Source organism: Strix aluco, chromosome 26 (assembly GCF_031877795.1).
Source record: "Strix aluco isolate bStrAlu1 chromosome 26, bStrAlu1.hap1, whole genome shotgun sequence".
Lineage (NCBI taxonomy): Eukaryota > Metazoa > Chordata > Aves > Strigiformes > Strigidae > Strix > Strix aluco.
In genome coordinates this window covers 3,142,397-3,165,638 of record NC_133956.1, presented here as the reverse complement: position 1 = coordinate 3,165,638, position 23,242 = coordinate 3,142,397, and the positions used below count along the sequence as shown (strand labels likewise).

The 23,242-nt window shown below is 55.5% G+C and overlaps 2 protein-coding genes across 20 annotated transcripts in view; both read right to left on the bottom strand.

Annotated features, from left to right (window-relative positions):
- Window positions 1-243: 243 nt before the first annotated feature.
- LOC141934963 (bone morphogenetic protein 8B-like) lies at window positions 244-12,806 on the bottom strand. Its single transcript, XM_074850809.1, has 7 exons — window positions 12,383-12,806; window positions 5,326-5,518; window positions 4,542-4,690; window positions 3,602-3,796; window positions 2,862-2,941; window positions 2,391-2,501; window positions 244-1,011 (listed from the first exon to the last, which is right to left on the bottom strand). Exons 1-7 carry the CDS (start codon window positions 12,804-12,806, stop codon window positions 862-864), a joined length of 1,302 nt encoding a protein of 433 aa, XP_074706910.1. The 3' UTR covers window positions 244-861.
- Window positions 12,807-14,200: 1,394 nt separating this feature from the next.
- Window positions 14,201-23,242, bottom strand: part of MACF1 (microtubule actin crosslinking factor 1) — a 145,701-nt gene continuing 136,659 nt past the window's right edge. For 13 of the 19 annotated variants that reach the window (XM_074807249.1, XM_074807252.1, XM_074807251.1 and 10 more), the window contains 5 exons: window positions 21,326-21,443; window positions 18,786-18,997; window positions 18,106-18,216; window positions 16,132-16,255; window positions 14,201-15,801 (listed from right to left, as the gene is read on the bottom strand). In XM_074807249.1, coding sequence (XP_074663350.1) covers window positions 15,545-15,801; window positions 16,132-16,255; window positions 18,106-18,216; window positions 18,786-18,997; window positions 21,326-21,443 — 822 coding nt within the window. In that variant the 3' untranslated portion in view covers window positions 14,201-15,544. The remainder of the gene's footprint in view (window positions 15,802-16,131; window positions 16,256-18,105; window positions 18,217-18,785; window positions 18,998-21,325; window positions 21,444-23,242) is intronic. The other 6 variants (XM_074807257.1, XM_074807260.1, XM_074807261.1 and 3 more) reach the window with 1 other exon arrangement.

Below are 23,242 nucleotides of genomic sequence, written 5' to 3'. Positions count from 1 at the left end.
TCGCAGCCCCGTTGTGAGCCCACAGGAAGCATCCACCGGTGAGCACAGCCGCTCTCCTGGCTGGGGAGACACAGCCTGACCTAAAACTCACATCACAACAGTTTGGCAGGGCTCGTTTTCAAGCAAATAGGTACAATTTTAGCCGATCCTGTGTATTTTTTCATTGCGAAATCCCGTCCGCCCAACAGAGCACTGCTGTGCCGTGACATTTATTAAAAAACAAAGAGCAAGAGAAACTACGTGTTTACTTTCCAAACTAGGCGTTTATTTTATAACAGAGTTGTAGCTCAATATGGAGATTTTTTTTTTTTTTTTCCAACTGGCTGAGTTTTGTGAACTTTAAGTAAACAGGAGCGGGTTAGTCAGCCAGCTATTTAATTGGCTGACGGTGTTTTCATTAAAGGAATTAAAAGCACTGGGTAGAGGTGGGTTAGTTAGACATACACAGCTAGAAACAACCCCAGAGCAACTCGGACGCCGCCTCCCTTGGCCTAATTACCCTTCAGCCCAAACTGCCTCCACCGGAGACTGCAGCAGCCTGTGAGCCAGCAGCGTGAGGGGAAAACACATCAGCCACGAACAAAACAGACACGGAACCAGCCACAAATCCTCTTTCCTATATATATATATATGTATATATGTATGTGTCTCATTAAGTGTGGTAAGAGAATAAAAGTTTTATATTATTTACATCCACTTCGAGGAAGGGGTGGGAGGGATTTATTCTTACTATTTATTATTATTAATGGACTTCGCTATGGTGCAGCCCATGAAATTCCTCTTCCACACACGCAGCAGAAACCCAGTGTCACATTGCTCTGGCGGGGACGGGATGGGATGTTCAGGGATGGGACCCGGCCGTCAGTGGCAGCCACAGGATTTCACCACCATGTTGCGATGCTTCTTGAGGATGACGTTGTTGTTGCTGTCGTAGTAGAGGACGGAGGTGGCGCTGAGCTTCGTGGGGGCACAGCACGCCTTGGGCACGGCCTCGGGCTTCATCAGGTGGACCTGGGGGATGGATGGAGCCTGTGAGCACCAGTGAACGTGGCTCCGGGCAGAAGAAAAAGCATCAACCAGCTCTTAACTGCAAAAAGCCTGGGTGAATGGGGAGATTATTTCCAGCTTTTTGCAAAAATATTTATTCTAAACTCTGGGCAGTCCTCGTTGCAGTTTATATTGGATCGGGGCTCGTGGCACCGCGCGGGCCAGGCAGCCCCTTCATTAATTTGGGATTTCTGGGCCCTTTTCTCACTGTAAATAGGCAAACGGCTAAAAAAAATAACTCAGGGCAGTGCGGGTCTCACTCCTGTGTGGGTGGGGGGTGCTGGATGCTGTTGCAATAGAGATTCTCCTTCAGGGCTCAGTGCCGCCCCAAATTTAACGCACTGCACTAAAAATTACACAACACCTCTCTGAACACAACTGTCCTTCGGCTGGTTCATCCCCTGCTCCGGACACGCGTTATCCCAGTAATTCGCTGTACAGCAGGAGCTGGGAGGCTCACAGGCCTCTGGACAGACTCAGCCCTTGCTGGCTTTACCCGACATGTGCGATTAATTTATTGCAGGGGCAGCCGAGCTCTCCCAGTTCGGAAGTCCGGTGTTTTTGCTGTCAAACCCTGCTATTTGCAGCACAGGCCGGGGCTGGCACAGCTCCCCAGCTGCGTTTGCCCCGGCACTTCCCAGAAGGGCCGGATCCGGGCGCCAGGTGATTCACATCCTGCCCAAACGGCTCCGTTTCGGGAAGAGTGTTGGGTTTAGGGTTGATGGGTGGGTGTAGGGGGAAGGGGACCCCTCCCCACTGCTGCCAGGATCATGCCCAGCCCCGGATGGGGCCTCTAGCAGCTTCGTTAATGCAAAAATTAAACCCCGCCAGGCGACACCTTCAAAGGCTCGGCCAAGGACTCGGCGCTCCCTGTAATTAACCGCGAACACCGGAGCTGGTGTGAGTCTGCCATTGGGAAATCAAACACTCACAGGGCAGGAAATTCCAGAAATTAAAGCACCGGCTGGGATGTGGGGTGGGTTTGGGAAAAATGGGGCATTAAAGCCTTCCTGCTTGGAATATGCTGAGCCCAACATTTGGATGCTGAGCTGCAGCGGTGCTTCGTGGGACCTCGGACCAAACCCTTGCGCACGGCTGGTGAGGAGGAGGATGCACGGGTGACGCGATGCCCTTCCCCACCAGCGGACAGGGCAGCACCCATCCAGGTGGGCACGCACCCTCCGGCGCTTTAGAGGGAGCTGGAGCTAAACTGCACCCTCTGACCTAAATGTTTTCAAACCAAGACATGCTCAGCCCCAAATCCATCTCTTCATCAGGCTCTGACTGCTCCCGCAGGGCCCCCAGTGTCCCCCCCCGGGGCTGCCATCGCACGTTGCACTGACCAGGGACTGCAGGATGGCATGGTTGGTGGCGTTCATGCAGGAGTCCAGCGGGAAGGCACACTCCCCCTCGCAGTAGTAGGCTGAGTACCCCTGCGGGGCGATCACCCAGTCCTGCAAAAAAAAAAAAAAGGGTTTCCACCAGTTACACCATGGGCTTCACCCTTTCTGTGCCCCTTCATCCATTCCCCACCTGCAAAAACAACCCAGCCGGCTCCTCCCTGGGCGGCCGTGCCAGCAGCAAGGGTTTATGTTGATTTTTCGGACTGAGCCATGAGTTGTTCAGGGTCACTGGTGGGGTTTGGGGTTGTGGCAGTTCATGTTTGCCTTCCCCGCGCCCAGCTGCCCTGCACGGCTGCAGATCGCTTTATGGGCAGGAGAAGCCAGGCTGGGGAGAGCCCGGGGGGGAGGACAATGGGTTTTGTTTTGGTTTTGTTTTTTTTTTTGCATTTACTTCTCCCAGTAGACAAGTACCAGCCAGCCGAGGTCCTGAAAGCTGACGTAGAGCTCGTGGCGCCGGCAGACCTGCCGCCCGTCCGCGGCGTGGACATCGTCTGCGGGAGAAGGGGACAGGCAGCATCAGCCCCGTGGTGTCGGCATCCCGCTCCCCCCACTGCAGCCATCCCCGCTCAAGGGTGGGACCGAACCCGTACGCTCGGGGTTAGGCCAGAGGAACAAAAGAAGAGAAGCCTCCGTTGTTGAACAAAGGGAAAAGAAGCTTCAGACCAGCCTGAAAGTTAATGCTCCCACATCAGGACAAGGGGATTCAGCCTGGGAAGGGCTAAATCCCAGCTCTGCTCACAGAGGATTGGCTTCGAGGGTTTCCCAAGCTCAGTGGGTTTGGGAGAGCCGGGGCTTTCTGCTCCCCTCCTGCCTGAGCAGCTTCCCAGGGCCGTGACACCCTCCTGGGGCGATGCCCTTCCAGGGTGGCTTCAAAGCCAAGAGCAAGGATGCGAAAAGTCCAATATTTAGGTATTCTGAAAACCCCACCTAACACCACTGCCATGAGGGCATTCGCCCCAGACCCCCTGCACCTCCCAAACTGCAAACAACCCCAACCTTAAAAACCCAGAGTGCTTTGCTCTGCTTCCCTTGGGGCCAAAACTGGGAGTTCTGACAGGGCAAGGCACTAACAGAAGGTCCCTTGACCATGGTGGCAGCAGAGCCCGGTGTTTTCCATAGGGACGGCTTCTTGCCAAAGCTCTTTTTCTTACCAAAAATTCCCGGCAGCTTGTTTGGATGCGGGAGGTCGTTCGTCTTCTTGTGCTGCCGCCTCCTCGGGGGCTTGGCCGCCCGTGTAACGCGCGTGGGGCCGGGGCTCGCCCGGAAAAACGTCACCATGAAGGGCTGCTTGGAGCGGGGTCCCCGGCGCCCCAAGAGCCCTGCCGAGCCCGGGTCAACACTGTGCCCTGCAGGGACGGGACCACGCAGCAGTTTACTCTCAGAATGAACTCATTTGGTTAAAGCAAAGAGAAAAAAAATACAGGCAATTTGCAGCAGAGAGCTGTGGTTTCAGCATGCCAAGTGGCTGCCCCCGCCCCGGCACTCCCATTCTGCTGTTGCCCACCAGGAGGGTGCGTGATGGGCAGCTCGCAGGGGTGGTACGGCCTCATCCTGCCCAGCCGTCACTGTCCCATGGTCACATAGAGCCAGTCAGGGATTAAAACCAAGTGAGACCCAAGCGACTGATTACCCCCTTTTGCCACTGGGGAGGAAAGCTCGGTGTGCTGGGAGGGAAGGGGGTGGATGGGGCATTCATGGCTGCGCTTCCTCCCTGCCGTGGGAGCAGAGATGCTCTTTGTGCCCCTCAGCACCGTGCCTGCGCACATGCAAAAGGCACCATTGGAGCAGATTTGATCCCGTGGTGAGAAGAGGGTTAATCCTCCAGCACACACACAGGAGGATCCCTCCAGGTAAGGAGTTCATTAAGTGCTAATGGGGTTATTACAGCCCACACCAGGAACCCCATTAGCATGAATGCCTTTGGGAGGCTTCTTGCCTGCAAACCCAACTGACTTCTGGCACCTGCAATTCTCCATCACAGCTGGAAATTTAAAATTGCAGCAAGACGAACCCCACCCGTGGTGGCACCAAGACGACTCCAGTTCCTGGGGATTTGGCCCCAAACGCTGCTGGTAGGTTAGGCAGGCTTACCATCATCCGTCTCCACGTAGAGTCGCAGCCCCAGGTTGTATTTCCGATCCACTAACCAGTGGTTGCTGGCGGCCGTGACGTCAAACACCAGCCAGCCCTCAGTCCCGGCACGCAGGTCCTGGACATCCAGCAGGAACAGGTCAGACTCCCTGTGGAAATGGGGAAAAAAATGAGCAGGTGAGTAACAGTACCCAAAGGGCACCAGCACCAGCGATAATTCAGGGAAATGACTCCTCGGTGCTTGTGTCTGTACAGGTCCTGGCACAGCAGGGTCAGGATGGTGGCTCCTGGTGCCTCTGGCTGTGCCGGACATAATAGTGACACCCTGGCAGCTGCCCTGGGAAAAGCATCCTCCCAGCCCCGGCCGAAAAGTGAGGTGTGGCATTGCCCGGTGGGAAAGCGTGGGAACAGCCGCTGCGGCGGTACTGCTTCCCTCGGCGTTTGCATGGTGGTGGGAGGGGAAAGTGCTGGGGCTGGTGCTTACGGGGGGCCCCATCCCCATCTTCATCCCCATGACCTTCATTCCCATCCCCATATATTCATCCTCATCCCCATGATCTTCATTCCCATCCCCATATCTTCATCCTCATCCCCATATCTTCATCCTCATCCCCATATCTTCATCCTCATCCCCCTATCTTCATTCCCATCCCCATATCTTCATCCTCATCCCCATATCTTCATCCTCATCCCCATCCTCATCCTCATTCCCATCCCCACAATCTCCAACCCCATCCCCATCCTCATTGCCCCCTGTCTCCACCCCCATCCCCGTCCCCATCACCTGTTGGAGTGCTCAGCGGCGATCTCGTAGATGCTGACATGGAGGGTGTTGTTGGCGTGGCGAGTTACACCCCGCGCCTTGTAGATGCGAAACTCGGCGGCCGTCACCGACTCGCCCGTGGGCACCTGGGTCAGGTCGAACCTGAACTCCTTCCAGTACGGCTTCGGGGAGAAGATGTCCCGGTCCTGCTCAACTGTGGGGCAAAGGGATCAGGGAGGGCTGTGCGCGGCTGCCGTGGCCTTTGCTGCACCACCAGCCACCCCGATGGGCTGATCAAAGCCTGAAGCCCCCCGCCAAGTCCCACCGACCCAAATTGCCCCCGACTTGGGGACAAACCCCACTGGCTCCGGGCCCCTCACTCCGCTGAGCTCTTGGCTGCTGCTGCAAACTCCCATCTCTCCTCTCTTAAGAGTTTTAATTTTTAGCCACACCTCCCCCATTTTTGCACAATCCCCCCCGACTTTATTTTGCTGTAAACCCACCAGCCTTCCAGCGCTCTTTCTTTACTATTAATTAAAAAAAAATAAATAAAAAGCACAAAGGCTTGGCTGCAGTGGGAGCACAGAGAGGCTGCCCCTCATGCTGCAGTTTAGCGGCTGCAGCCCTTTGCACTTCTCCAAACGGTGAAAAACCCACCCAAAAAGCTGAGCTTTGGGATCAGTGGGACCGTCTGGCGCAGGAATTGGGGATTTTGCAAGCTCTTCTGGCAGGAGGAGCTTGGGGGACAAAATCTGGACAGCCCAGGGCTTGCTGGGACCATCGCTGGGAGTCACAGGTCCCCTCACCCACAGGCTTTGGGCTGCTGAAATTAAAGATTTTCAGCCTATGCAAGACTGAGGTGGGGGGGATTGTCAGGTCACCACTCTGCAAAAATAAAACCTCGCTTTCCTCTGACAATACCTACTTTCTGCAGAAATCCAGAACATGTTAGGAAAGGAAAAATCTGGTGATTAATTTTTTTAAGTCCATAAAGAAAAAAACCACTGTCTTTACAGTAAAGCAGCCCCACACAGTTTCTCTAATATGTAATTATTTTCTTCAAATTGTTCTTTAAAAATCTTCCAAGCTGCCATGACTGAATATAATTAAAGTGATTAAAGCTCCTCCTGCTTCAGGCACAAAAGCAATGTAACAAATCTGACCCAGCGCTTACTTTTTAAAATAAACCAAACAAATAATTAAATAACTAAAAAAGCACGGTTTAAATGCAATTTTTAACCCATTCTGGGGGGAAACACATTCCAAATTCCATACACCATAAAGTTGCCATCCCCGTTTATATGGGGGGAGCAGCACGGCGCACCCCTCCAAACCGAATGTTGAGATTTTAATTATGCATCTGCAGGTCTTTTTTTTGCCTTCTTTTTTTTTTTTTTTTTTTCCCTTTTTTTTTTTCTTTTTTAAAACCCCACATTCCCTCCAGCTACTGGGCTCACCACAAGTTATGTTATAAAAAAAGCCCGGGGCCAGGCGGGCAGGGGCGGATGCGGAGAGCGCTTCCTGCTCCCGTGGAGAGGCCGCCCGGCCGGCGGCCAGCTGTGGGCAGGAGGATGCTGCTGGGAGCTGGATCTGGCCCATGCACCCCCTTGGGGGACACACACCAGCCCCCCAACCCCGCTCCAGCCCCTTGGGCTCTTTTGTGCTTTTCCATTTCTTCTACCAACCCATCACTGATGGTTTAACACTCCAGGGCCATCAAAGGTGCTGCTGAAGCCACTGATGCCTCATGGCTCTTGCAAAATCCTTAAATCCCCCCAAAACACAACCAGAGGAATCACCTCTTTTTTTTTTATCACTCATAAACCCCCCGTGGGAGGTCCTGCAGTCGATCCAGCAGTGACCAAGGTACAAAGCAGCGTCCCCTTGGGTTTTTTTGGTCACCTGGGTATTTCATGGGTCACCCCTTTGCTCCCCGGCATCAGGCGAGACCCAACCAGACTAAACACGAGCTCAGAAATCATCGTGTCTTCAACAAAACGAAGCTACGGGTGGACCTTCAGCCAGGGAAGGGCAGAGGGGAGTTTTGTGGCAGAGCCAAGGAGGTCACAGGGACCCAGCAACACAGAAAAAAGACCCCAGGGTGATTTTTGGCCCTGGAAAAGGGTGAAAACCTTTGCTAAAGAAGCAGATGAATCTTCCAATCTATGTGCTGTGGAGGTGACGGAGGAGTCCGAAGCTGAAGGCAGAGGGGGGTGGGCTTGTGGGGACACCCAGGAGTACCCGGTCAGGAATGAGAAAGGCTAAATGGGACCACAATTAGATCTGCACCTTGACGAACCAAATGATCCAGACTTAATATCCAGCTGCCTAGTATTTGAGGTGAGAGACTAGCAGGAATCCCTGCTTTCTCCCCCATTTTGTGGAGCAGAAGAAGGAACCCCCTTGGAAGGACAGGACCAAGGGTGAAGCATCCTCTCCAGTGCCAACACGGGGTTAGTGGGGCAGAGGCGGGTGATGGGGGTGGGACTGGCTGCACGGCAGTTCAGCAAACAGCACCCCGGGGTGACGATCAGCAGGCTGGAGGGGGTTCCACATCGCCCTGGTTTCTGGCAAAATTATAAACAGCTGCAAAATGACGACCGTGCAGCGAGGGAGCGCGTGTCACATCCCGAAAGCACTCGGCGCCCTTTGGCCAGGCAGAAAAGGGGGTGCTCAAATGCTGCTGGTGATGGGGGTGCGCGGGCGATGGGCCCTCCCCGGCTGCGAGCCCGTCGCGCCTGGGAAGCTGCTATTGATTCGAGGCGGGTTGACTCAGCCGCACCACCAACCCTCAATTATCTGTGGGCGGATTATCCGGATTGTGGATGAGACACACTAAAAAAAACCAACCCAAGCTCTTTGGTCTCTTTGCCCCCTCCTTTGGCATTTACTGTCTCACCCCTAAGAGCTGCTGCATCTTTCCCCAAAGCTGAATGCCACGACTATGCCGTGTACTCCCACCACTCCAAAAAAATAATTAAAAAAAAAATTATATACATACATAAATGGCTGTGGGGCCATGCAAGCCCTGGCTCCAGCTGGGCTGAGCCCTGCCGTGTGCCCCAGCCCCTGCGTGCTCCAGATCTCGTCCCAGAGATGGGGCGACGGGGCCGCCTGCCCTTCATCCTGCTCCCCAGGTTATTTTTAGCTGCACTTTTTCATTGTAAACTTTCTCTGTTTCTATAAACTGTGCATCAGTCATAATTACTGGTCCTGGCTGCTCCCAATGGTCCCCATGATCATTTCAGACACTAAATTAAAAGGAAATGCCAGGATATTCAACCACATCAAGTGCTCTGAATCCTAAAATAGGTTTAAAGGAGATGCAGGGAAGATGCTATCCTTTACTTGCAAGCAGGAAAAAAATAAGTTCCGGCGGCTTTCTGAAGTGGGGAGAGATTTAGGAGTTATCTGCAGTGCTGTGAAATGCAGCCGAGCCTCTGCCAGGCTCCCACTTTGTCTCACGAGCGCTTCCTCCATCCTCCTGAGATGAACCTGCAGGACACGGGGCTCAGCACTGGGCACCCCCAGCCTGGCTGCATGTGGCTACTTGGCCCCCAACTTGCATCCTCCCCTGCTGCCCCAGCCCTGCAAACAGCCAGCTGAGAGTCGCAGGGGCTTTTCTTCGTGAAGCTTTCCCCATTGCGAACACGCACGGTGGGTGCGTACGGAGCACCCACACCTCTGCACGGGCTCGTCCCGCTCCGCCACACCTCCCTTGTGTCCCTCGCCCTCTCTGGCAGACCCACCATGGACACCCGGAGGTGCAAACGGCTGCGAAATGAAGTCAAGAGTGGGAAAATCCTGAGCCTGCTGCTGACAGAGCACCTGCCTGGCCACCGAGGCCAGTGCGGGGAGCGGAGCAGCACACCCCAACTCCCTGGCTAAATTAAAGAGGTTGCCGTGAGCTCCCACCCCGCGCGATGGCTCCTCGCAGCACCCAGGGCACTGCAGCCCTTTTCGCAAAGGTGCGCTGCCTTCCTCCCCCTGCGCTCCCCGGGAAGCACACCCGGTGAAGCCAGGGCTTGCCAGAAAGATGTCAGGCCATGGGCAGAGCTGCCCCACGGCTTCATCCAGACGGGCCGCAGGGGGGTTTGGCCACATCCCGGGGCAGCGGCAGATGCTGGCGAGGGAAAGGGAGGACGAGTGTGTTGTGGTGCCGGCGAGCGGTGGCGGGGGGCTCGGGCACGCTGCAGCTCTGCGAGCTTCCTCCTCGCCTTCCCGTTACAAACCTCTCTGCTCCGTGATTATACCCTGTGCGTAACCGTGACTCACAGCTGGTGGCTCAGCCCCGGCCGAGAAGAAATCTCAAAGCCCATCCTTACCCCAGGCTTAAAAATACAACCCACCTGACTCCTTCAGCACAGAAATAGCACGGGTCAGGTTTATATGAAATGTTTTATCTTCGTGCCGAGAGGCAGCGAGCAGGACGGGATGGGTGGATCCATCATCACCAAACCCAACTGAAGGTGCCCAGTGGCCACCCACGGCCTGGAGGCCCTCGTGGCCTCCGGCCCCAACACTTGCCCAGGCCAGCAGGCAGGCAGGGTGCTCTGCCTGCCCAAACCAGGACGTGTTTGTGCGCCAGGGAGGTTTGTCATTCCCCCTTCCCAGGAAAAAGGTGTGCCGTTGGGAGCCGCGCTCCGGCCCGGCTCACACAGCGCTACGTGGGGTGGCTGCGAGCAACGAGGTCCAAGTGCCCAATGGAGCACCGACTTACCCCATTTGCATGCCCCATCAGGGTAATTGTGCAGCAAATTATGCATGCAAATGAAAGTTAGCCTTCTCCCACAAAAATTTATTTAATTAACATGAAGGGGCTGACGAAGCCGCAGAAATCAAAGCCATTCAAATTGAAGGCTGGAACTGTGCTCCCCAACTTTCCCGGCTGCTCCAGGAGCACCGGGAAGGGGAGCGGCACCAGCACCCCTGCACCAGCACCGACCCCTCCCGGGAGGCTCCCCCAGCCCCCCCAAACATCCCACCCTCGGCTCTCATCAAACCTGGCCATTTTAAAGCACTTTTTGGTGCTTTAGTGTTGAGTGTTGAGGGGAGCTGGGATTTGGTGTCTCAGTGTCGCCTCCCTTGGTCCCGGCTTCCCTGGGATGCTGAGCCCCCACATCCTCAATGTAGATGGGTGCTGGGTGCCTGCTCCCCTGGGCACCCCTGAGCACCACCCAGAGCAGCAGGATCTGTCCCAGGGAGCTCCCTGGCCTCTTTACACCCACATGTGGCAGAGGGGATGCAGGAAAGGATGGAGAGGACTCAGGAGACGCCGTCAGAGCCCTCGCTCACCCATCCCTCCTCCCGAGGGTGCAGGTTCCCTCCCTGCCTGGGATCCCTGGGGAGGGTTTCTCCCCATTTTCAGAGCACTGGTTGTGGGGGACCCCGTACGGGGCCTGGAGGGGTACAGGGGAGGTGGTGCTCTTGTTTGGCAGCGAGGCGCAGCAGCAAAATCCAGCCCTGCTCTGAAGAGGCATCCCCAAGCCCGAGACACCAGCCCTGTCTGTGGCTCACGGGCCAGGACGCTGGTCCGTGCCTACGAACACCCCCAGCCTTGGCACAGATGCTCCCCAAAAGCTTTGTGCTCAGCCTGGAGAGGGACACCCGAACACCCCTTAAAGCAGTGAGCAGAGGCAGGGAAAAGCTGCGTATCCAAACGCCTGGTCTGTGCATCCCGCTGGGTTCAGGCCACCCCAGTGCCTGCGCATTTTGGGGGGGACCCCTCGCACCCCGAGTGCTTGTGGCCCCACTGATGCTGGCTGGAAATAGCTCTGCTTTCGCTGCCGCTCACGCAACCGCCTGGAAATAGGACGGTGGCTGGAGCCTGGCATTGCTCAGTAACCAGCTGGACGGGATTCCAGCAATAATTAGCAACCTTGAGGATTTTATTTTGAACCGTGATTCAGTGTCCCACCGCGGGTAATTCGGTCCACCCTGCTGCTGGCACGAGAGAGCCGCTGTCCTGCCCCGCTCGCTCCGCAACCAGGTCACGTCTGCCCACCGAAACGGGGAGTGCAGGGTGGGCGACGCAGCTCCCTGGAGCGGGACGAGCCCGTCTCATCCCACGGTGCTTCCCAGCCTCCCTCGGAGAATTTGGGGGAAGCAGCCCCGTTTATTGCAACTCGGGGACAAGCTCGCCCAGTTGTCCCAGCTTGGTCCCAGCCCTCAGCCCACCCTCGCTGCACGACTCCCCCCGTCTCCATCGTCACTTTTTGAAGCGGAGCCGGGTTTTGTGCCGAGGCCCTGCCAGGGCCCGCAGCGGCTCTCTCCCAGCACCCAGGGTGCAGCCCCAGGGCCACCGCGTCCCCTCCCGCGGTTATTAAGCTCAGCTCTGGGCAAAAGAGGCTTTTCTCAACAGGGGAGCACGGAGAAAGCACCCGGGACTGGGGGATGCTCGGAGCTGTCGGTACAACAGCTACGGTCCGCGGCCAGAGTCCGGGCCAGGGTCCAGGTTTGGGTCGGGGTCAGTTCAGTGGCCCGGGCTGGGCTGGCAGCGGGGGCTCCGTGTGCTGCTCCCCGGTGCTCCCCCGGTGCCTGCCCGGTGCTTCCCCGATGCCTCCCCGGTGCTGTGGGTGACGACCCGGGGCTCGGTCCCCGGTCCTGCCCGTGCGCTCCGGTCCCCCCGGTGACCCCCGCAGGCTCCGGTCCTGCCCGTGCGCCCTGGTAAGCTCCGGTCCTCCCGGTCCTGCCCAAGCCGTTTGGATCCTGCCCGTGTGTCCCGGTCCCCCCTCTTGCTCCGGTGTCTCCGGTGAGCCCCGGTCCTGCCCAAGTCGCCTAGATCCTGCCCGCGCGTCCCACTCCGCCCGGTGCCTCCGCAGGCTCCGGTCCCTCCGCACGCCCCGGGAGGCTCCGGTCCCTCCGGTGCGCCCCGGTGTCCCCGCAAGCCCCGATCCCCCGGTGTCCCGGCAGGCTCCGGTGCCTCCAGCGTCCCGGGAACCTCCGGTCCCTCCGGTGCGCCCCGGTCCCCCCGGTGCCCCGGCAGGCTCCGGTGTTTCCAGTGCCCCCGATGCCCCCGCACTCCCCGGTGCCCCCCGATGTCCCCGCACGCCCCGGTGCCCCCCGGTGCCGCTCTCACCCATGTTGACGAGACTGACGACGGTGTCGGCGCGGCTGACGACGCTGCCGGGCGGCGGGCTCTGGGTGCTGAGCCCGGTAAGCACCGGCCGCGACACCTTCGCCTCCTCCTCCTCCTCCTCCGCCTCCTCCTCACCGGCCACGGCGTGGTAGAGATCCAGCATGAAGAGCGGCGCGGCGGCGGCGGGGGTGCGGGCGGGGGCCCGGGGCCGCGGCCGGCCGGGCAGCCCCAGCACGGCCAGGATCTCCCGCTGCACGTCCCGCCGCTCGCCGCCGCTCAGCCGCCGCTGGAGGAAACCGGCGGCGTGGAGGCGGCGGCGGAGGACGCTGCCGTTGCTCAGCTGCCAAAGCACCGCGGCCGCCCAGAGCAGCGCCAGGGCCCGCCACGGACCCCGGCCCGCCGCCGCCCCGCGCCCCGGCCCCATGGCACCGCCGCCGCCGCCCGGGCCGCGCCCCCCCCCTCCCACCCCCCCCACCCCCCCCCCACCCCCCCCCCCAGCCCGGTGCGGTGCGGTACGGCCCCGGGCACGGGCACGGTCCCGGCCCCGGCCCCGGCCCGCCCCGGCGGGGCGAGGGAAAGGGACGGTCCACGCCGGCGGCACCGCCCCGGCCACGGCTCCGGGACGCCCCGGCCCTCCCCGCCCCGCGGGAGCCTCCCCTGGGGGTGCGCACCCCTGTGGGCACCCAGACCCACGGACATACACCCCCCACTGACACCCAAACCCACGGGCACCCACCCCTAGGGATGCTCAGCCTTATGAGCACCCGAAGTTTGGATGCTCATCCCTGTGGGCACCCGCCCCTATTGACACCCAGACCCGTGAACACCCCCCTTATGGATACTCACCCCCACTGACACCCAAACCACAGGCACCCACCCCTACAGATGCTCACCTTTGTGAGCACCCAAACCCTTGGGCACCCACCCCTAGGGATGCTCACCCCTGTGGGCACCCAAATCCATGGACATACACCCCCACTGACACCCAAACCCTTGGACACCCACCCCTAGGGATGCTCACCCTCGTGGGCACCCAAACCCATGAACACCCAAACCCACAGGCACCCATCCCTAGGGATGCTCACTCTTGTGGGCACCCAAACCCATGGGCACCCACCTCTATGGATACTCACCCCCATTGACACCCAAACCTGTGGGCACCCACCCATACAGATGCTCACCCTCATGGGCACCCAAATCCAGGAACACCCACCCCTATGGATGTTCACCCTTGTGGGCACCCAGACCCATGAGTACCCACATTGACACCCATCCCTAGGGATGCTCACCCCCGTGGGCACCCAAATCCAGGAACACCCATCCCTATGGATACTCACCCCCATTGACACCCAAATCCATGGGCACTCACCCCTATGGATGCTCACCCTCACCCACGGGCACCCACCCCCATGGCCACCCAAAACCACAGACACCCAACCTGTGCATCCACCCTCACAGACACCCATTTCAGCAGCACCCATCCCTACAGGCACCCCCCCCCAATGGGTGCTCACCCTGTGCACCCACCCCCAGACACTGACCTCACCGAGCACCCACCTCACCAACACCCACCCTCATCGGTCGGCATCCTCGCCGGCGGGCACCCACTCCAGCGGTGGGTACCCACACCACCCAGCACCCTCGCCAGCACCCACCCACCCACCTGGGCCTTTTAATTGTGGGGCTGGTGGTTCCCTGCTCCAGTTCTGCAAGGAAACCCGGGTGCAGACACCCCGGGGCTGGCGCAGCCGTCGCCTCCTCGCACGGGATAAACAGCTCCGGCTCTCAGACTTAAAAAGCTAACACTGTGGAATAAAGTAGGAGGCAAGATTGTTTATTACCGCAAGCAATTTTAATACAAAAATGTGTCTGGTTTTTAAACAATTCATTGGTAGAGCTTCAGTTTTGCCTCAATTTAAACCAATTGAGAGAATCACACAGCAACACGGTCAGAGCCGGAGAGGAACAATATTTAATAAATACAGGAGCTCTGGAGAGTCCCACTCCCCCGGCCCGTCTCCTGGTCACTTGGTCAGTTTGATTTTATTACAAAGAAAAAGTAGCGTACAAAAGCGAGACAGGACTCGTAGCAAGTGTGCTGGTGAGACTCATTTCAAGGACAAGCAACTGTGCGTGTAAGTCCAGATTTCTTCTAGGAGCAGAGGTCACATCAATCTCAGCCTGGTTGGAAGTGGAATGACCAGTTCGATAATAAATAGGAAAAAGAGATGCAGATAAATAGTGATTCTGTAGGGAACACCTTGGTCTCTTAGGCCATCAATCCAGAAGAATCCTCTAATTTGTCGGCCCCACCACCGCTAAGGGATGTATCTGAGTGATCCAGACCTGCAATCTTACCAGCGTGCTCTCCTCCGGCCAGCTTCAGCGTGAACCCCCTCCCCAAACCCCTCCCCATCGCTTTGCTCTTTACAAACGAAGTTGTCGGGACAGTATTTTCGAGACAGCAATTGTCATGACCTTTGCTGTAGTGTGTGCAAATTTTATTAAGTCAAACTCCGCTTTCTTCAGGTAAAACCACATAGCTTTAAAAAAATGGAAACATAAGCCCCAAGTCCCCTCACCTCATGTTTCTCTGGTTGAGGTATCTGTGATTTACAAAAAGAGAGTTCCTTGAACACTGTAGGATTCAGGTCTTTGTTTTTAAATATAATTTACCTTGCTGAGACAGCAAGTTAAGTTTATAAAGATGCATTTAGGAAACAATCCTAAAAGATAAAGCAGGTTCACACCCTGCACCGCGCAGAAATCCTATTTATATTTTAGTTTTTCTTTACACTTTCACATCTTGACCTTTTTTTGCTTCCTCTTTTTTTTTTTTTTCTTTTTCGTTTTTTTTTTTCTTTTTTTTCTTTCTCTCCCACATTTCAGTTTTCCAGGCCCCTCTCCAAACAGGGGTCACCGAGAGGCAATTTTTATCTACATAAATATTCACATGAAAATAGTAACTTACAAAAAAGGAAAAAAAAAAAAACCCAAAACAAAAAAAAACAAATAAGGCAGCTTCATAACACAACTTTCTTTTACACTTTTAACAATATAGTTTCTCCCATTTAGAATAAATATACATCCAATGTACGTAGCAGGGTTAAAAATTGGACACAGGTTGTATTTTCTTTCTTTCAGGAGGGCGTGGGTACAGTATTATCTTTTAGGGCCTGGAGTTTTTGGGGTGGCAGTGGTTGTTTTCTTGGACATGGTTGGGATTTTGGAGGGTTTGGCCATCCCCCGGCGCGAGCCGCCCTGCCCGCCGGCCACGCTGCTCTCCGAAGTGTCCGAGCACGCCGACTGCGTTTCCAGAAGGTCAAAATCGGAGGCGTCGCTTCCCCGCCGGCTGCTGGCCCGGCTCCCCGTGCGGCTCCCGGCGCGGCTGGTGGGACGACTGGCTGTTTTTTTAGGATCTGCAAGGGGAGCCGAGGGAGCCGTGAGCAGGCTGAGGAGGAGGAGGAGGATGCCTCTCCATCCCCGGACCGACCGGCACCCAAATCCCCAGCACCGCTGCAGCTGCTTTCAACCACCCCCCCAGCACCCCTCAATCGGGGGGTTCAGCACCAGAACTGTTTCATTTCTGAGCTTTTAACGAAGCAGCAGCGTCCTCCTCTCCCAGGCAGGACACAGCGGTGGCCATCGGCCTCCCCCACTCACTGCGGGCTCCCGAAATATTATTTTCTCTGCCAATTTAAGTAGGAAGAGCAGCGGCAGGAGTTTTTTTGTTTTTACACCTAACTTACCTGCCCGACTGGTTTTGGCACCTGTAGAGACAGGTGAGGAGCTGTTACTGGTGTCCCCAGCCAGGGAGGTTCGGCTGGAGTGGAAGGTGGGTCGCTTCAGCTTGCTGCCCGCCGAGGGGGTCACCTTGGGAGGAAGCACACACAGAGCATCTTTCAGGTGTCACCTGGGCTGTAACGGGTCAAGATCACGCCCGAGATCAGCACCTCGGCAAAAAGATTTGGACGTTTAAGGAACACCCATCTTAATGGTCAAGGAGAACACAAGCTGTCGTTTCAGCAGCGGTTAATAAAAAAGAAAAAAGCTTGGATCCGGAAAATTTGGAGGGCAACGGCAGTTTGTGCGCCGCGGGCTGATGCACAGCTGGTTGTTGGGAAAAAAAATAAGAGCAAAGCTGCTATCCAGCCAGAGGACAGCATCATCTGGGTTCAAAAGCTCCACAAAGAGAACACGAAATCTTGCAAAAATGGGTATTTTAGCATCTAAGCAGCTCAGGACCATTTTGGAAGGTCAAATGCAACGTGGTGTCTTGAGAAACGCATCCCGCTGGAGGGAGGCATCAGCGCAGGGTGACTGCGAGGAGGGACGTCACCCCGGTGCCCCGGGGGGGTCCACGCACCCAAGCGCAGACAAATTTTAAGAGCAAGGCACCAGCGACAAACAGGGACACAAACCACAGCGAATCAGCTGCGGTCGCATCCTGAAACGGTGCTTTTCCTGACCTTTAAGATGTTACAAACGCAGGGAAAGAGGCACAACAGGCAGCTCTGCTCCCGCCGCTGCGGAGGAAAGCGAAGGGGAAGGTGCCAGCAGGGCGAGGGCACCTGGATCCAGCTGGAAAGGGCAGCTCCAGTTTCTGGACACCAACCAAAGCTCTTGCGTTTGGGGCAGCGCTGCAGGGTGTCCCCTGTCCCCCGGGGCTTGGGGGGACATCGCTGCAGGGACGGCTCCAGCCCAGCTGCATCCCCGGACAGACGTACGTTAATACCAGAGGGCTTTTCCCAATGAGTGTTAAAGCAACAGCTGGGGAGGTTTCCCTCCATCCCCTGCAATTTTGTGATTTTTGGGAAACTGGGAAATCTTGAAATGTCATGAAACTGGAGCTGCAGTGGGGGAGAGGAGGGTGGGAGAGGGGCAGCTGAGCAGCGGGCTCCCCTTCGGGCACCGCAGGAATTCAAATCCATTAACACGTGAGTGCGAAGGTACCACGTCCACCATCAGAGATTTCGATTCTCCTCCTTGATCCTATTTTATAAACATGTTAACAGCAGCAAGCAGGCAATTTAGAGCAACCGGGGAAGTGCTCCTGACCTTCTGATGATTTAAAAATAATTCCTTTTCTGCGTGAAAGCGCCGCCAAGCAAGATGCAGTTATCTTGCCAGTGAATCACCGAGATCTACCCAGGATTTCTCATCACCGATTCACAAGGTCAGGAAAAGTCCACAGGGAGGCTGAAACTTTAGGGAGATCAAAGTCTCATCCCGAATTCATCCTCCTGGGAGCATCAAGCTGGTGACAGTGCCGGACACACCAGACGTGCTTCAACACAGTGATAAAAACAAGCGCTTCATAAAAACGAAGGCGATGTGGTTACTGTGCATGCGCTGTAGCTGATTTTCAAGTCTCAACTCGGCTGCTGGATTTTAATTTTTTGAAAGCCAAACACAGCTGCTTTCCCATGCTTAAGCTCTTAAAGCTTGGAAATTTTTTTTTTTTTTAAAGCACAAGAGGATAAACGTCGCTCTCGCGGTCTGAAAGCAGGTGAATGTGAGCTGCAAGCCGTTGGGCTTTATGTTTTATTTAATCCGAGTTAGAAACCCATGAAAAACGCTAACAGTCCGAGCGTTAGCGGTGCTAACAAGCGCTGCTCTACCACAAGGAAAGCGTTAAAACAGGCAGGGGAGCAGGAACTTCTCCGTGCCAGCGGCACTCCGGCCTGTCAGCAGGTCCTCGGGGCTGCGAGACCATACTCTACCTCGGCGCTCGAGAGCTGGAAGTCGGAATAATCGAATCCCCTCAGGGGGGTGCCCGCTTTACTGTTTATCAACCAGGGTTTGTCATAACATCGAGAGAAGTGATGTGGAGTCTGTGAAATGGAAAATCCAAGGGGGGGGGGGGAGGGGGGAGAGGTGGGAGTAAGTAAAAAAAAAAAAAAAGAAATGGAAAAGTATTTGGAATGGGGGGAAAACGGTACTAAACCGAAATGAGAACCAAACAGGAAATATATAGATTAAAATAAAGGGAAAAAACCCGAACAGATGATGAAATAAAACATGCATGGGTGAATGATGTGGTGGGAGAGACGATGGGCGATGGTTTCTTCCTGCCAGGCTGCGGCCCGGCCCTGCCTTGGGGACCAGGAGCCTTCGGCTGCACGACCAGCGCCGGGGACCCTCCTGAGGAGCCACGAGCGTCCACGCTTGGGCTGAAAACCTGTCCTGCAGCATTCCACCCCACCCATCCCGCAGGGACAGGGGGTTCTCCCTGCAGACACCATGAACGTCATCTAGAGACCACAGTAACCATCAAGCCCCCAAGCCCCAACCTTCCTCCTCCTCCTCCATACACCTGCAGCTCCTGATCTCGCTGGGAGGATTTGGAGGCCACTGGTTTCTAAAGGAGAGGAGGGAGGAAGGTGCCACGCGCGAACCCCACCTTGGCTCCGCTGGCCGGAGTTGCGGGAGAGGATGGCATGGAGGCGCAGCTGTGGTTGCTCTGGCTGGCGCTGGAACTGGATCGCGTCGGGGAGGCTGCTCGGGAGGATGGTTTGGATCTTCGGCCTCGCGATCGGAATGGCGTCATTCCCTGGGAGGCCCCTTCCGGCAAGATGAATTTCTCTCGGAGTTCAAGGTTGGTCCGTCCTCGTGCTGGAAGGGGACAAAGGAGAGGAGACCTGAGGTTTGCACGAATCCAACATTGTTACCAGGGCTCAGGAGGCTCCAGGGGTCGGAGCACGTGTCCTCCTGATGCCTCCCCAAGCCCATCTCCCCGCTCTGCCCTAACCACCTCCTGCCATGGATCAGCTCTTGGAGAAAGTGGCTGATTAAGAGCTGCCTGAGGGCCACGAATTCATACTGGATGCTCTGTTATTCTCTTGTGTCTCGGGGAAAGCATCCTGATGGTCTTTAAACACACCACGTTACAACAGTGGCCAATGTCACCTTTAACATGGCTTAAAAATAGTAAGAGCAGCTTTGAAGTGTTGAGATTCTGCTCTCTCACAGCTCCGGGCAGCTCTTCACCAATTTTTGGGGAGAGGTGAGAGAAAAGTGACCACCACTAAAAGCCAACTTTAAAATTTTCATTGAAACGCCTCAAAGAGCTGGAGGGTCTCTCTTCGACAAGAAAGAGGCAACCAAGCAGGGAGAAAGTCTGTGGACTTCAGCTCCTGGGCCAGCTGACGTGTGTTTCATGCTCACGGTGTTCAAAGAGAGAGCAAGGGCACGCACCGAGCCTTACGGGACACGGGAGCAATTTTAGAGTCGATGCGTTATGGACCAGAAAGCCAAGAAAGCAATTGCAGAAGGGAAGCACCACGCTAGATAAGCAAGGGATGGAAATAACCTCGATGTCAGCGCTGTAAAACATCTGCTGCAAAGCGTGAACGGGGGAGGCCAGAGGAGCAGGAAAACCTTGGAGCTTCCCCGGAGCGAGCGGTACACGGTGTAAATCGTGCTGCTTTCAGCAAGAGCCGTGGGACAGCAGGAGCAAGGAATGGTTAGGCGGCAGCTTGAAGAAGCCAGATCCGAAGCAATTAACATCTCGGAGACCCCAGTGAGACAGGGACATATGGAGCACAGACCTAAGCTCTCCAAAACACACAGCCCTGATGCACTTCATTCCTGGCCAGCCCCCTTGCTAATCCTTCTCTGTCCCCCGGTCACGGCTCTCGGCCCGTCGCAGCGGAGCGTCGCTTCCAGCCCCCAGCTCTGACCATGATAAAACCTCAAGACAGAAGGTTCTGGAAAGGAGACGACTCCGGTTCTCTGCGCCCACAGTATGTGACCCCAGACTGCATTAGCCCAACCATCCCGCCCAAACGAGTCCCACCAAACGAGCTCCAGCAAACCCTGCTCAGCCCTAAAAACCCAAGATTTGGGTGGTTCTTCCCTTCTAATGTGCTGCTGCGTCTTCCTTAAGCTCAGTTCATCCAGGAGCTTCTTGCACTTGAATTTTCCTGTTTAAATGCTGAACTGAAACATCTTTTTTCTTTCACTGCTGGGCTGGTCAATCCCTGGGACACACTTGTGTAAGGTGACCCTTATTGACACATTTCCAGCAGGATGTGGTGCACAAAATCCCCTAAAGAACCCAGCCCAGCCCTGAACAGCCCCACGGACAACGATGTCCAAATGCACCCCCTTTTACAACTCTAATCTGACACGTGGTAATCTGGAAAAAAGAAGGGGGGCCACATTCCACCCTCACGGGCAGAGCTGGGGGAAGAAAGTTAATTTAAGCCGCTAGAAGACCCAGCACCAGCAGCACCTCTCGCTGCAAACAGGTATTTAAGGTGCCTGGTACTGCACACCTCAGGGTTTCCAAATTAGTTCCTTATGCCACTGCTCCAAAGACAATAAATGAGCTGAGAAAACTTGTATTAGAAATACATCAGAGAGAAATCAAGTGGTTCAAAGTGACAGGAGAAATGTCTCCTTATTCACTAGGACGAGCTGGACCACCAGTGCCCCGTGGTCACAGCCCTGTGTGGCAGTACCACAGGTTCACAGACCCTGGGCCAGAGCATCTTCTCCCCAGAGTGTCTCTGATCAGGATTTTACCATCTCCTGGCTTTAAACCTTTTGAATTCTTTCAGGTCACCTTTATAAAGCTCACTGCATCACGCACAGCCACACGCATGCACCGACCGCTTCAAAGGGAAGCCAAGACCCCCAACACGGCAACGCAGCTCCGCTCACCGGGCTCTTAAAAACAAGAAACACAACCCGTCCTTCTCCTCCTCCCAAGACACCTGGCTAAACGCTGCGAGACTTGATCCAGTATTGCCAAATTTCACGATTTTAAGTCCTGTGGTTTGCTCTGGATCTGTTTTCTCCAGCTCCCACCTGTTATTTGGATAACTCAGACCCTCTCTAGTACCATCTGGTCATTCAAAGTCGCAGCAGACCAAGTTCTCAAACTCCCCTTACCGGGTGAGAAGACACCAGTTGTATAAACCCCAGGAATTGCCTTACCTCTGCAAGGATCATTCTTCACTAAAAATTCATCCAGGGCCATCCATCCTCCACCGACGCGAACCATGACCGTGCTCCGCAGGATACGGACCAGCCGCAGCTGCTGGGAATCGCCGAACTGCGGAGCCGAGAAACAGTTCAGACAAGGGGGACACAACGAGGGACACTGGGCTCCTTCTCACAGCAGGCTGCACCAAATGCTTTTAGCAATCTATTGAATACTTCTAAATTTTCTCCAGATAGGTTCTTCTGGAATAAGCGCAGGCTGGTACCGGTTTACAGGAGTTTTTCTGCTGCGCGGTTTTAAGATGATGCAACTATCCAAATGCTTTAGTTTTAAAGCTGGGAAGAGAATTTTTTAGAGCAGCAAATAAGATTTTGGAATTTGGTCTCTGGATGGGTTTTATCCGCCAGAATTGTATTTTTTTCTTTTATTTTGAAGGAAATAGAGGCTGGCAATGCCATCACCCTCCTGGTGCAGCCCACGTGGAAAAGAGCCGGCTGATTCAGATCCCTGAGTGCCGGTGAATCAGCAAGGCAAGCAGTGCTGCGTCACCGCTGAGCCAGAAACCTCTTATCATCAAGTCTGAAGCCCAGGGATTTCACTGAGCCTCAGACTTGACCCCACCAGCCAGAAAGCCCCCGCCGCAGAGATCACCCAGTGAGGATGTTTCGGTGAGTGCAGAGTGATGGGAATCCAGGCAGGAATCCTGCAGCAATGTTGATTAGTGATTGCAATGTTCATTAGTGATTTTAAACACCTGCTATATCAAACAAATGCACCCTGAATCAGAAGCATGTGTCTGTTTTTTCAAAGCTCCCTAAATCTCCTGGACAGCCAAGTCCAGGCTCCTGCTTGCCCTCTGCACCGGGCAGGTGGCAGAGCCGGTGCGGGACACCGGGACCCTGGCTCAGACGTAGCAGCTCTGCATCCAGGTGTGATGAGAGAACAGGGGAACCAGCCTTTGAAAGCAAGACCATCTTCAGAAGAATTAAAAAAAAAAAGCAAAAAAAAGCAGCAACGTTTTCCCTGGGACGCAAAACCCAAGAGATGAAATGAAAACAGAGAGTGCAAAGCCACACTGAGATGGGTTGTGGCAGGCAGAGGGGCAGGAGGTAACAGCATCTCTGACCCTCCTGCCCGCAGGGAGATGGGACCCTGGACCGTGCACTGGTGGCTCTCCCTGCTCGGGGGGTCCTACCAAAACGTGCTGGCCCCAGCGCGGCAGCGAACAGCCGCGTTCGGCACGGCCATGGTGCCCGCGGGCAGGGAGAGGGCAGGGGAGCTGCCTTCCCTCTCTCCGGGCTCTACATACTAGTTCTGCACCAGGGACAAGTCAATTCTCATTTCCACTGCCATAGGTACGTTATTTTTCAGTTGCTGTTGAAAACGTTTCTATAATCACTGCCTAAATTAAAGCCAGAGCTCTCTTGGCTCCGTCCACTTCCAGCATCCAAGTTTGTTTCTTTTTGGGCATGTTTTTGGTACCATCATTCCACATGAAAAATATGCTTTTCTATTCGAGCGGGGGCAGTGGGCACATCGTAACGGCACGTGATGCCTCAGTCCCGTTAAAAAATAAAATCAAATAAGAGCTCTGCCCCCCGAACCCGCCGCACTCATGCACGCTGCCCCGCTCAGCCCGGGTCGTGGGGACACATGCAGGTTTTGTGAGCCTTGCTCCGGTTAGGAGTTACTCAGTGGGTGTAGCGGGGACGGGGGTTTAGTTATCGTTACCTAGGGGATTAAAGGGGTGGACTCAGCATTCTCATTCCACCGTGATCGCGATCCAAACCCACCCAGAGCCTGGTACAGCCCTCGTGGAGGTAGTTGTACCCCCGTGATTTCACCCGGGCTGGCCATGATTTGCTACTGGTTACCATTGACACCCCCAATGTATCCGAGAAAGGAGCCAC

What these genes read in the sequence shown, in the direction of transcription:
- LOC141934963 (XM_074850809.1), bottom strand. Translation starts at nt 12,806, where the DNA reads ATGGGGCCGGGGCGCGGGGCGGCGGCGGGCCGGGGTCCGTGGCGGGCC. An exon ending in TTCAGGACCTCGGCTGGCTG is followed by an intron (nt 2,502 to 2,861) that starts GTACTTGTCTAC and finishes TTTTTTTTGCAG; the next exon opens with GACTGGGTGATCGCCCCGCA. An exon ending in ATGCCATCCTGCAGTCCCTG is followed by an intron (nt 1,012 to 2,390) that starts GTCAGTGCAACG and finishes TCCATCCCCCAG; the next exon opens with GTCCACCTGATGAAGCCCGA.